Source organism: Symphalangus syndactylus, chromosome 14 (genome assembly GCF_028878055.3).
Source record: "Symphalangus syndactylus isolate Jambi chromosome 14, NHGRI_mSymSyn1-v2.1_pri, whole genome shotgun sequence".
Lineage (NCBI taxonomy): Eukaryota > Metazoa > Chordata > Mammalia > Primates > Hylobatidae > Symphalangus > Symphalangus syndactylus.
The window spans coordinates 25,437,622-25,451,593 of NC_072436.2; the positions used below are offsets into that span (position 1 = coordinate 25,437,622).

A 13,972-nucleotide genomic window follows, 5' to 3' on the forward strand; every position below is an offset into this window, starting at 1 on the left:
CCTCTCAAAGTGCCAGGATTACAGGTGTGAGCCACCACAGCTGGCCTATTCTGTTCTTTAGAAGATCATTGTTGAGCCCACTCTTAAGAGAAAGACAGGTTCCACGCAGGGAATCAGTGTGTCTAATTTTGAGGTCTCTCCATTCTCATTGACCACTGCTGTCCTGCTGGCCTCTGGGATTCCAAGCTTGGGTGTTTCCTCACCATATCACCTGGAAGCCGTCCCTGGGGTGTCTAGCTGTTTCAGAGGTGGCTCAGGCCTTCAGGCACAGTTGTCTGTTTTGTCCCATCCTTCTCAGCTCTGATACTACTGCTTGTAAGAGGCAGTTCTGCCCTGGCAGGTACCAATCCTTCCCAACCCCACTGTGCAGATAGAGAATATTTTAAAATTACAAAACGGGGGTACAATGTATGAACAGAATATTTGAAATTTTTTCTGCCCCCAAAAACCTGGGGCCCAAGGTTGTTATATCTTCATGTCCTCATTTCTTTGGGAGGTACCTTCAGAACCAATAGTGACCCCTAACTTCTCTGGTGGTCGGTTCCATGAAAGGCAAAGGAGTATGAGAGAGGAGTGGATGGTCAACCTCCCACTACCATGGTAACACAGGTGCTGGCTGATGGGAGCAGAAAATAATTTAGTGAAAGTCTGTGGGGGCAGTCACAAGATGTCTGGGAACACTGGCGAGCCAGCTGCTGAAAACAGGGACAAGGAAGGCTCCGTGGCTGGAGCCCAAATCACGCTGCAGACCCAGACACTGACCACCGCCATGGACTCCAGAGAGAGCAGCTTATAGCACTCAATCAGCTGCCACCAACACCATCCAGAACACCAGATGTTGTGGCCATGGCTGCAGCAGGAATGGATGTCCCACTGTCCCTGCTCCTCAGTGTCACTTGCTCCCAAGTTCAGGGCAGGTCCATCTGATTGGCTGAGTCTGGAACGTCTGCCTGTGCCTCAGGTGTGAGGGAGGCAGGGAAAGTAAGCCTTTTCAGCTTCTGTCGTGGGAGATGGGCTCTGCTTCCTACCAAGAATCAAAGGGTGGAGGATCTTCAAACACAGGAAAAGAACCCAGATCCTGGCACCCCCAAATCTTCAGAGTCCATTTCAGAGCATAAGAAATTGAGGGTCCAAGGTCATTCACGTAAGAAGTTTAGAGGGGGAAGAAAAGAATGATAAAGGAAAAGAACAGCAATAGTAAAGGATCTTTTCTTTGTTTCAGTAAGATGAAGAGGCCTGAGCAGTTTCGTGGAGGGGAAGAAACAGGAAAACCTCTTCACAAGACAAAAAGCTGGCACTGCATTCTCTCTCTGTAGCAGCAGGACAGAACTATCTAAAGACAAGACCCCTTTGGCCAAAATAAAGGAACCTGAAACATTACTAATGACCCTTCAAAAGCTTCAGTTGTTTGTTTCCTTTAATTAACATCTAAATAGATTATACATCTTCTATAATTATAATATGGAAATGTATATGACCAAAATATATAAATTTTTTGGTGACTGCTTAGGGAAGAATGATGGCAGTGAAGTTCATCCAAGGTCTTAAGCAGCGGCATCTATGCAGCCAGGGCGTGGTCAGCGTTTGGGGACAGAGGTAAATATCCGCAATCCATGCATTCCTTTGATTTCTTCTTTTAGTGCCTAAGTAAGAAAACAGCATCATCAGTTTTTGTGTATTTGACGTTGATTACAGTAATTCTCTGAGAGTATTTTTATACAGCTCTGCATCTGAAGGAGACTTTGTATGTGCTTTGTTTAAGCAATTTTTCCTTTTTTTGAGAAACAATTTTTTTAATCAATAATATCTAACATGATTTATAGATTCAAAGGTACAAAAAGGCATACAGGGAAGTCTCCCTGCTACACCTGTCCATCTCCCCAGTTTCCACCCTCGTTCCCAAAAGAACGGTTGTTAGTTTCTTGTGTATCTTTTTTTTTTTTTTTTTTTTTTTGTCAGGGTCTCGCTGTAGTGCCCAAGTTGGAGTGCACTGGCGCGATATCGGCTTACTGCAAACTCCGCCTCCTGGGCTCAAACAATCTTCCTGCTTCAGCCTCCCTGGTAGCTGGGGCTACAGGCACATGCCACCATGCCTAATTTTTTTATTTTTTGTAGACAGGGTCTCACTATATTGCCCAGGCTGGTTGTAAACTCCTGGACTGGAGCAATCTGCCTGTCTTGGCTTCCCAAAGTGCTGGAATTACAAGCGTGAGCCACCGCACCTGGCCAGTTTCTTGTGTACTTTACAGGGCCTTGAAAATGCATATTCACCAGGCATATTCAAGCTAATATAGTTCACCCCATGACCTTTTAAAACGCAAATGGTTAACATTTCAAACACATTACACCAAGCTTGTCCAACCCACGGCCCATGACAGCTTTGAATGTGGCCTAATACAAATTCGTAAACTTTCATAAAACATTTTGAGATTTTTTTTAAATTTTTTTTAAACTCATCAGCTATCATTAGTGTTAGTATATTTTATGTGTGGCCCAAGAGAATTCTTCTTCCATTGTGGCCCCAGGAAGCCAAAGGATTGGACACTCCTGCTCCACACTTTGCTCTTCCCCCTAACATCTATCTTGGAGATCTTTCTATGTTAGGCATATATGGGTGTCCTGAGTCTTTTCTGCGTCAGCATAGTATTCCATTATATGAATGTATTATAACTTTTCAACCTGTCCGCTAGCGAACTTTTAGGCTGTTTCCTGTATTTTGTTATTTCGAGCATCAAGCATTCTTTAAAATGAGCTGTTCTTTAAAATCATACCAATTAGCACAAATTCCCCAATGGTTCAGAGCAGGAAATAAAGTTTCAAAGGAATTATGGGACTTGTTTTAAGGCTACAAATGGTGTCAGAGCCCAAATCTGAAGGAACCACCAGAGTCAAATAGACATTTGGCCCCTGTAGTGCTGGGAGAAAGAGAGGTTACAGAATCAGAGTGGGGCTTGGACCTCTCAAGTTTATAATCAGTATAGAGGAAGAAATAAGGTCCTTTTATACTAGGCCAAAATCTGATAATCATAATAGAGTGGACATTTTTCTTTTCTAGTCTGTTTCGTGATCTCCTTCTCTTGGGGAATAATTCCTTTTCCACTTTATTGTATACTTCTGGTGGAACTACCAATTGGTCTGATATTAAGGTCATTATGTGCCACTGGCCCAGCCTATGATTGGACTGAGGTGGAACATGACCCAAATTGGGCCACTTAGAATCTCCCTTGGGATTTCTGAGAGTGGAGCCTTGTTTCTTGGGCCAATATGCTATGGTATCAATTGGAGGTGGCCATAGACCGTGTTTCCCACCAAGGAGAGAAAGCTCATCTTTAGCAGGAGAAAAGGAGACCAACACAGGGAAAGAAGCTGAAAGCTCAGAGAGAGAGAGAGAGAGAGAGAGAGAGGAATTTAGATATGCCAGAAACCAGATAATTTTGTTACATGGGCCAATTAATTCCCTTTGTTTGCTTATGCTAATTTTAATTCAGTCTCTGTCACTTACAATATAAAGAACCCTAATATATGTGTCAGGTTTATAGATCCTTAGACACAATCTAGTCTCATCCCCTTATTTTATTAAAAAAAAAAAAAAATAGAGTCTACTCCTTGTCCAAAGTCAGAAAACAAGTGAGTAATGGAATCAGGATATGAACCCAGGTATCCCGAGGTCCTGGCCACACCTGGTTTCCATCATGTTCCTGACTTGCCCTGATCCAGGAGCTCCTGTTGTGTTGGGGGACAATGAGCTGCCCCACTTGGCCTACACTGCATACCCTCCAGCTCCACAATCAAGTGCAGGGCCCTCAACTCTGCAGACAGGCAGAAATATCCCTGGAAAAAACCTCATACAATCACTGGGCGAAGGTCCCTGGCCCACTTGCTCTCTGCAGGCGTGGAATGCTCACTAGAGACTGTGTCTGTGCCTGGACCACAACCAGCCTCTCCTTCTTACGTCCACCTTGGCTGGGTGAGGGCCCAGTCACACCTTCATGTGATTGACCCTGGACAGAGGAACCTTCTGGGCTTCACCCCCTCAGGCCCTGCACACTCCCCATCCCTGATGCCTTCTTCCTGCTCTCTGTGCAACCCCTGAGGGCTTCCCAATACACATTACGGCCCCTTACAGCCACACAGGGTCTTAGAGCTCACCTGGGTCACTCTACAGTTAAGGAAACTGGGGCCCTGCTGGGGGAAGTGACTTGGCCGAAGTCCCATGGGTAATAAGATGCAGCTTGGATAAACATTCTTAAGCACCTGCTATGCCCACAGCACTATAGTAGGTGCTGGGGACACAGAGGAAAAGGCGTGGGAAAGTAATGAAAAAGGTAAGAAAGTAGCACAAGTCCAACACAAATGGACTGAATGCGGGCAGCAGTGGACTGCCAGACTCAAGCCAGCACAGCCCTGCTTCCGGTGTTCGAGGTGAGCTACTGCACTGGTGACTGCGGTGGACGCATAAGAACCGCACACAGGAGGCAGCCCTGGAGCTGGACAGCCAGAAGTGGAGCAGGCAAGAGTGACAGGGCATCTGCCCCAGGATAGCAAAGTGAGGAGAGGCTGGGAAGCTCCCGTGATTCACTGAGGTAGGCACATGTCAGGGAGACTTAGGAAGATCACATGGAGGATGGTCAATCCCAGGCTAGGAAGACTGGACTGGATTCTGGGCAACCAGGGGAGCCACATAAAGGCTCTGAGCAGGGGAAAGACATTGGTGGAGGCGCCTTAGGGGAGGGCAATCCCCTAAGCTGGAAAGAGGCCGGAGGTGGGGAGATGGCAACAGCTGTTTAGCAACTGCCTTCCACATGGCAGGCACGACGCTGGGCACCTGTGGTCAATGCCTCATACAATATTTCCCAATATGAGGCTCAGATCTCACCTCTGTCCACCTCAAAAGGCAACTCAGTGCTCACCGTGACTACCTACTCTACCCTTGGTGCCGCCTCCCCAGGATGGCAGGAGGACAGGTAGGGAGGTGCTCCTGGTACAAAACCCTCAACACCTAGGCCTCCTAGGGCGTGGCCCACAGCAAATGCCCAGTAAGTATTTCCCAAGAGAAGGCTGACGCACTGGGCCCTGGGAGAGGCCAAGCCTGGCGCAGCAGCATCCCAGAGGAGCGAGTCCATTCCTGAGGGTGCTGACAGGGGGCACCCCCTCCAGGGAATCCCGCAGGGACAGTCTGATGGGAAGCTCAGGAGGGATGCCAGTATCGGATGGGTTGGGTGACCTTTTCAGGCCTTTTGGGCAGAAAATTCTGACTCTACAGCACGAAGATGAACATTACTACGCACAGGGTGAGTAGGCAAAATAGATGAGGCAAGCTTCACCCCAGCAGGACACCAGGCCCCCACCCAAACAGCCTGGGCATGAGAGCATCTGGATGGGGCACCTACCCCACCCCCACCTCACTCCTGAAGAGACCAGCTGGCCCTGGGAGTGGAGTCCAGTTACCACCTTGCCTTCCCCTTGATTCCAGGTCTCTGCCTCCTCCTAGGGCAGTGCTGTCCCGAGCAGGGCAGCTCCGGGTCCTGGCTCAGACCCTGCTGGCCAACAGACTTGTTCCTGAAGATTTTCATTTTCATTCTTCTCATGCGACTGTCAAAGCCAACATCCCCAGACTTAAATCATCTAAAATTGCCTATGACCAAGTCCATATACTTTAACACAAGTGTCAGCCCCCTAAGAATGTACTGTGGCCAGGCTCAGGGGACCCCCTCATGTCAGCTGCCTACAGACACCCATTGTGGAGCTGCATGACCCCCCACGTCCTGAGCCAGAAGGGCTGTTCTGGCTGGGGGCAGAGGAGAGGCCTCTAGAATAACTCAGGATGCAGCTGCTCCGGGTGCAGTGGCTCACGTCTGTAATCCCAACACTTAGGGAGGCCAAGGCAGGAGGATCGCCAAGGAGTTCAAGACCAGCCTGGGCAGCATAGTGGAACCCCATCTCTATATAAATATAAAAATTTATATTTTTAAGGTCGGGCGTGGTGGCTCATGCCTGTAATCCCAACACTTTGGGAGGTCGAGGCAGGTGGATCACCTGAAGTCAGGAGTTCGAGACCAGCCTGGCCAACATGGTGAAACCCCATCTCTACTAAAAATACTAAAATTAGCCAGGTGTGGTGGCGGGCGCCTGTAGTCCCAGCTACATGGGAGGCTGAGGCAGGAGAATTGCTTGAACCCAGGAGGTGGAGGTTGCAGTGAGCCAAGATAGTGCCACTGCACTCCAGCCTGGGCGACAGAGTGAAACTCTGTGGGGAAAAAAAAGAAGTATATTTTTTTAAAAGTGTCCCAATGTCAGGATGTGAGTTCTCTGAAACAGAATGCCTTTCAGATACTAAAATCTAATTTCTATGGGTAAGCCAATAAGAAAACACAAGCCAACTCTCCTCACTGTCTGCAAACTCTCAAGAAATACTGACTGGGCTCCTTCCATGTGCCAGGTCCTTTGTTAGGTGGGGGGGACACAGCCCCGACCTGCAGTGAGCCTGCTTTCGAGGGGGAATGAAAGACAAGTGACTGGACTGTCTACTCAGGAAGTGTGAGGAGAGGCACATGTTGCTATAGGGGGCCAGAGGACACCTTAATCCTAAGACCGTGAGGTGACACTCCCCCAAACTGTGGGAATCACAGCCCTTCCCCACCCCAGACTGGTGCAGGTTCCTTCCAGTGTTGGAGATGACAATGATGGTGATGGCGGTCACATTTATGGAAGGCTTACTATGTGTCGCGCAGTGTTGTCAGTTGTCAACGTGTACTTTATCACGAATCCTCACAGCAACCCTTTGAAGCAAGTACTGTTACTCTCAATTAGGAAACTGAGGCAAAGGGTGAGGTTGAAAAACTTGCTCAAGGTCACATGGCTAGAAAGTAGCAAAGCCCAGATTTGAAAGTGGAAAGTCCAATTCCAGAAACTGCTTCCCTAACCACTTGTAACTGTGGTTTCAGGCCAAGGGACACACTCAAATTACCAGCACCTATGGGTCCAGTCACACCAGGTGGCTTGTACAGATCTGAGAATAAAACCCAAAGTGCCACGGGTTGGGGATCATCTAGCCAGCCAGGTCTTCCCTGTCTTGTCTTCTACCTTGATTCTGACCCCAGAGATCACATGGGACTGGAAGAGTTTCCGGGAGGGCTCAGTGATTGGAGCACCCAGCAGACCACCAGCATGCCTTAGGGCTGTAGGGGTCACATCCGCTGCAAAGGGCTAGCTTCCATGAGAAACACAAAGATGGATCCCAAAGCGCACTGGTCCACAAAGGGCTGACAGGTTGCAGGGTCAGACAGCAGAGATGTCAGTTTTCAGGACACAAGATGGAAAACACCGACAGCCAAAAAAGGGGGCTAGGGAGTGTGGGGGAAGGGCATTCATTCCCTGCTGGGGAGGGAGGGGAGGCAGCATTTGAGCTGAGTGGAGGACGGGAGGAAGGGCAACCCAGGCAGAAGGTCCAATCTGGGCAAAGGCCCAGATAGAGAAAGAGAGAGACCAGTGGGCAGAGGCCGGCTGGGAGGGTGCACGCAGAGAAGTGGGGGGAAATGCGTCAACAGCAGTCTAGGACACCTGAACTCAATGCATGAGAGGCCACCAAAGAGACACTCATTACCAGTGCTGTGCTTTACAAAAATAACACTAGTTCACAATGGCAAGACCTTCCAGAACGATGCCAAACACACCCAGTGAGGGGGCAAATTCATAGGTACAGGTACAAGGGGCAAATTCATAGGTACAGGTACAAGGGTCAAAGTTGGTATAAATTCCAATTAAAATAAATATGGATAATATTTAAACTGAGCCTTAGGCTGGTTGAACGTGATGTTTCAGAACCCAAATGTTCTGTCATTGGGTCTGGGGCAGCTGTAGCCATTCTCACTCATGCCATGCATCAACTGACCCATCTATAAAGCAGTCCCAAAGAGAGGCCAAAAAACCCCTCTTCAGATCTACAAAAACATGTATCTTTTAGCACTGTCTATGTTTAGATAATACTCATCAATATGTGACAATAACAGTAAACATTGGTAGCATTATACGAGGACATACAAAATCACTATTGGGAGGCCTGTCTTCAATTATGAATAAAATTCTTATTTGCCACAATGCAGATACTCCCAGATTCGATTTTTCTCAGGTCTTGAGTCCTGTTTCGTGATTGCGGTACTGCATTATTCTTTCCTGCAACTGACAGCAAAAACCACCATCCCTGCTTGGCAGGCCCTTTTGGAGGCTGAAGGCCAGTGGCAAGGGGCACTGTTGCCTCTACTGACCTGATTAACCATCTGGTGCTGCTGGACAGTTCTCTTCTCCTTAAATTCTTCTGATTCAATTTTAATTTCATACATCGCCCCACAACCTCCTAAAATAAACATGATTCAAAAGCATTTCAATTATTAAGTCATGGCAGCCATGGTCCCATATGTCCTGGAAGTACTGTACAATCCAAAGGTCTGAATACTATCATTCAGCACAAAGGAAAGTTGCTAAGACCATTAGGAAAAGATCATGGCTTCCAATCTGACCACATGCTCCTCCTGACAGGCTGCCACAATCCAAAATGTGCTCTTCCTTTTGCGAGGCAGCTGCACCACCCAGGGTTACCACTTGTGGGCAGGAAAGATAAGGCACAAAGCATGGACAACCTAGGGAGTGCAGAGTGTTTCCTTTCACTAGGCCAATAAATGCCACGGAAGAGTATGAGAAGAACGAAATTTCAGTGTTCCACCTTCCAAAGGACCAACAATCAGTGTTTTTGAAGTGCAAAAATACACTACAATTTGGTTTGAAAACTGTGTAATACTATCTAAAGAAAGGAAAGAACCAGGGGAGCATGAGAGCCAGGGACACAGCAAACATGCTATGCATGGAGCTGCTCGGGGCTGTCTCTGGCACTGCTGGGGTCCACAGCACATCATCCAGGATTTCATCCTGGGTTTTGGGGGGAGAACTTTTTGGTGAAGCCCTTGAGGCAGAGCTTGGTGGACCATCCACCCCCTGCCTGAGCTTTCCTCCACCTGGCTGGAGAGCTGGTGCTGATGACTGATGACAAACGCACAGCTCTAGCATGAAATAACACGGGCAAGAATATGTCCCCTGCATGATTAACACAGCCATGAGAGGTGCAACGTACTCAACAGGCTTTGCTCTGCTTCTTTTTTTTTTTTGAGACGGAGTCTTGCTCTGTCGCCCAGGCTGGAGTGCAGTGGCACGATCTGGGCTCACTGCAAGCTCTGCCTCCCAGGTTCACACCATTCTCCTGCCTCAGCCTCCTGAGTAGCTGGGACTATAGGCGCCCACCATCATGCCCGGCTAAATTTTTTTTTGTATTTTTAGTAGAGACGGGGTTTCACTGTGTTAGCCAGGATGGTCTCAATCTCTCGACCTTGTGATCCACCCGCCTCGGCCTCCCAAAGTGCTGGGATTACAGGCGTGAGCCACCGCGCCTGGCCTGTTCTGTTTTTCTTATAATGTGCTCTAGGAGTCCAAGTTTTGGTTAAACCCAGGTTCTCAGCCTCAATGCCCCTTCTGCACTCTGTCCAGGACTGCGCAGAGCCAGAGCTGAGTCAAGCTCTAACTCTGCCCTGGGCCTGGGGCAAGTTCAGGACCTGATAACATCAAGGCCTCAGCATTGCCCCAAGACTCCTGCAGAGCTCTCACCTGACGTACCATTCCAGCAGATTTTTTTTTTTTTTTTGAGACAGTTTCGCTCTTGTCGCCCAGGCTGGAGTGCAGTGGTGCAATCTCAGCTCACTGCAACCTCTGCCTCCCAGGCTCAAGCGATTCTCCTGCCTCAGCCTCCCAAGTAGCTGGGATTACAGGCGCCCGCTGCCATGCCCGGCTAATTTTTTTTTTTTGTATTTCTGGTTGAGATGGGGGTTTCACCATGTTGGCCAGGCTGGTCTCGAACTCCTGACCTCAGGTGCTCCACCTGCCTCAGCCTCCCAAAGTGCTGGGATTACAGACATGAGCCACTGCGCCTGGCCCGAGCAGATTTTTTTTTTTTTTTTTTTTTTTTTTTGAGACACAGTCTCGCTCTGTCACCCAGGCTGGAGTGCAGTGGCATGATCTTGGCTCACTGCAGCCTCCGCCTCCTGGGTTCAAGCAAGTCTCCTGCCTCAGACTCTTGAGTAGCCAGGACTACAGGCGCGTGCCACCATGCCCGGTTAATTTTTGTATTTTTAGTAGAGATGGGGGTGTTTCACCATGTTGGCCAGGCTGGTCTTGAACTCCCGACCTCGTGATCCACCTGCCTCAGCCTCCCAAACTGCTGGGATTACAGGCGTAAGCCACTGCTCCCAAACCCCAGCAGATCTTTAGATTGATTTATTTCCTGCGGTTTCCAGAATAAAATCTACTTTCTAAACTTTCTCCTCAATCCTTGGAAATTTTATGTTCTCAGTAAAGTCAGTGAGCCCTCATGGCAATGCTGAGTGGCAAAGGCTGCCTCTGGGTGTGGAGAGATTCAGGCTGATGCCTATCCAGCGGCCATTCTGTGTGTATGTGTGTGTGTGTGTGTGTGGATAAAGGGCCTATCTTCCCCATCCTGTGGGTGCAGAAGTTGCTTCTCCAGCCTGTTCCTAACACACTGCCAGCCTGAACTTCTAGGTGCCAGTGGCCGCCTGAGAAGGACAGCGCTTGGCTGGGGCTGGTAACTGGGCTTAGGACAGGGTCTCCCCTGAGTCCCGGTTCTGGTTCCAGTTCCACTGTCTCTTCCCTATGAGGAGCTGGGCAATTCCTTTGGCTTCTCTGGGCTCGTTTCCTCTTGGGGAAGGTAAGGCAGCTGAAGAAAACCTTTCTGGGGTCCACTCCAGCTCTGATATCTTAGGGTGTCAGAAGAATGGGGGAAAATTAAAGCAAAGTCAAATGACAGACTGTGGACCTGAGCTCTAGGGTGACTGAGAGAGACCTTGTCTGAGCTGAGCCAGGCTGGCAACCTTGAGTCCTCCTAGCTGCGCCTTGTCCTCAGTTTCCCGCTGATATTTCTGAATCCTGACTGCCATCCCATGAGGTGGGGGCAGCCGAGCTCCACCTGTGCAGCAGCAACACATCTTGAGAAGCCACTCACCAGCAGCAAGCCCCCTCCTCCAAGCCCCTGACCCTCTGTCCTTCCAAAGGGCAAAATCTTATCAAAGTGCCGTGGGAAGAATAGAGAAACCTTACCTGAAATGTCAGTGACTTTTATAGCTGTAGCTCGTGGGAACTTTTCTTTGAGAATTTGGGTCACTCTGAGCTCCCCCTCAGTCTGGGTGGCAAACATCCGATGGTGAAGTGGAAGCTGCCACAGAACAGAGAGGAAGGTCAGGGCAGAGGGAGATGCTATTGCCCCCGAGCTGGGCCACTGTGCAGGCCCGCCTGCCATTCCCCTGCAAGGCAGGCCCCTGAGCCCTTGCCAGCACAGCCATGGGTTATGTCAGAGGGGCTCTGTGGTATCGGGAGTCCATTTAAGTGCCCCAGAACACAGAATAAACTTTTATTGGCGGGGAGAGGATGATTGTTAATAACTCAATTTGACTCCGAGAAAAGAGGCCCCAAACCTAATTCAAGAGATGTTTGATTCCTCATAATGTTGTGTGACACTATTATGCCGATGGTTTTATAGGTAAGGAAACTGAGGCACACAGTAATGTGCCCAAGGTTGAATTTGTTAAGAAGATACAGAGCCAGAAAAGCTGGGCAGCCTGCCTCAGATCCACACCACTAGGCCATTCAGCATCCACTGCCCTGGATGGTGGGGCCAAATTCCACACTCCCCCGCCTGTAGGCCTGATTAACATGTCTCGCCCTCCCCAGTGGGCTGTGACCTCACAGCCCACTGCTCAATTAGCCAGCTACCCTTCATCATGCACTCCTTCTCACTGGGGAGCAAAGACAGAATTCTATGAAAGAACCTGAAGAAGGAACATCTGTAGGTTGTTTACCATTGGCAACAACACCCCTTCCCCAATGGCTACCATGGGGGAACCTGTGTTTGTGTTTTTTTTTTTGAGACAGAGTTTTGCTCTGTTACCCAGGCTGGAGTGCAGTGGCACAATCTCAGCTCACTGCAACTTCCACCTTCCGGGTTCAAGCGATTCTCCTGCCCCAGCCTCCTGAGTAGCTGGGATTCCAGGCACCCACCACCACGCTCGGCAAATTTTTGTATTTTTAGTAGAGACGAGGTTTCACCATGTTGACCAGGCTGGTCTCAAACCCCTGACCTCAGGTGATCCACCAACCTCAACCTCCCAAAATTCTAGGATTACAGGCATGAGCCACCGCGCCCGGCCAGGGGAGCCCGTGTTTCTGATGGAACACGTCTCAACAGTTAGTAGTGAAGGAGCAGAAAGGCAGGTCGGCAGTCACTTGGCTGGGCTGAGGGCATGCTGAAAAGGCAGATTGGGAATGGAGTGTGGCAGGCCTTGAATGCCAGGCTAAAGATTGTGGACTGTATCGGACAGGAGATGGGACTCCAGGTGATGGAACCCAGGCTCATGGTACCAAAGTAACCTGCAGGAAACAGTGCCTTCTGGAGTGAGTCAGGAGAGATGCCCAAGAGGCATTACAATGACGGACGCACCGGGCACTGGTCCCTGACTAGATGTGGATGACAGGTTGGAGGACACCAGGGCCGTTCATGGGTGCTGGTGCTGAAGGTCCCACCCGTCTACCCCTCAGTCCTTCCTGATAGCTCAGAGTGGGGTCCTGTGTCACACAATCTCAGAGCACCTCCTTTAAAATGAGCTGTGCACTCGCTCTCTCACCACTGGTCTTATAGGCCAGGAATGAGTACGGCAGCATCCCAGTGCTGACCCCAGGGCAGGCCCTCAGAGGCACTTGGTGCTGGATGAATGAATGAGCAGGGGAAGAACTATTTAATTAGGGACAGAAATGCAGGACAGGAGAAAGGTCCAGAGTGTGATTGTCTGCCTGCTGTATGGAGGGACAGAAACTAGATGTTGAGAGGCTGGACAGGATTGCCGGGAGTGAGGGTGGGGTGGAGCTGCTTCTGGGGGCAGAATCTTGGGGGTAAAGGCAGAGAGTAATCAGATGGCAGACAGAATCGGCAGCTACTAAGGGATGAGAGTGGTGAGCGTTGCACAATCCTTGGGAGAAGCCTTTCATCTTAGCGGATCTGTGGGCAGCGGCGTTTAGTGGAACAATCAACTGACATCCCCGGATGATCACTGTCCACGCTGAAAGTCACCGCAGTGGAAGAACTTCTCTTCATGCACAGGGCAGGCAGGTTCAGAACCAGGGGAGAAGGAAAATGAAAGTTAAGAGAAAGAATGGTATGAGCTGAAGCAAAGGATGGATCAGAAAGGGGGAGAGATTAGGAGAGCGCGTGGGAAGTGCCCCCTGCTTGGGTTCTGCTCCTGTAGTGTGGGATTTAGAGAAGGATCAAGGTCAGAGGCCCAGTCGACCTTCCCAAGGCCCCGGCCCCGCTGCAGTCCCCTGCACCCACGCCTTGACTCTTGGCTATGACTCCTGTCTTCTGCTCGTTAAATCAATCCTTTTTTTTCCTGTGCCCGCAGTATTATGGCTGTTCATGTGTCTGTCCGCCTGACCTCCAACCTCCACCCAGCTCGGGAGCTCCCCCAGAGCGCGCCAGAGCTTGAAATTTCGAATGCCCTTGTCGCTGAGTGAATGAATGAATGAAAGAATGAATGAGACAAAGGAAGAGGAGCCCCCCATTGCCGGTGCCGCGCGCGCCCTCCGGGAGCCGGTCCTCAAGCCCCGACAGCCGCCTGCCCCGCGGTCCCTCCGCAGCTCCCGTCCCGGGGAGAGCAGCCCCGACCCTGCCCGCGCTCACCCCGCGGATCCCGCGGAGCAGAGGCGCTGCCGCGGCCGGGCTCCATGCAGCCATGCCCGGCCGACGCGACCCGCCGCCCGAGGTCACTGTATGCCCGAAAGACGCGGAGCGGGGGACCGAGAACTGCCGCCGTGGGAGAGGCTGCCCCCTGCCGCCCGGAGGTCGTCAGCCTCCTGGCCCCGCCCCAGT

General features: G+C 50.2%; 1 protein-coding gene across 2 annotated transcripts; it reads right to left on the reverse strand.

Moving 5' to 3' along the window:
- Positions 1-1,399: 1,399 nt before the first annotated feature.
- BOLA3 (bolA family member 3) lies at positions 1,400-13,942 on the reverse strand. 2 transcript variants are annotated; one of them, XM_055240974.2, is made up of 4 exons: positions 13,784-13,936; positions 11,155-11,269; positions 8,265-8,353; positions 1,400-1,643 (listed from the first exon to the last, which is right to left on the reverse strand). In XM_055240974.2, exons 1-4 carry the CDS (start codon positions 13,835-13,837, stop codon positions 1,578-1,580), a joined length of 324 nt encoding a protein of 107 aa, XP_055096949.1. In that variant the 5' UTR covers positions 13,838-13,936; the 3' UTR covers positions 1,400-1,577. The 2 variants fall into 2 exon arrangements, with proteins under 2 accessions (XP_055096949.1, XP_055096951.1); XM_055240976.2 differs by lacking the exon at positions 8,265-8,353 and having other exon boundaries at positions 13,784-13,942.
- Positions 13,943-13,972: the final 30 nt, after the last annotated feature.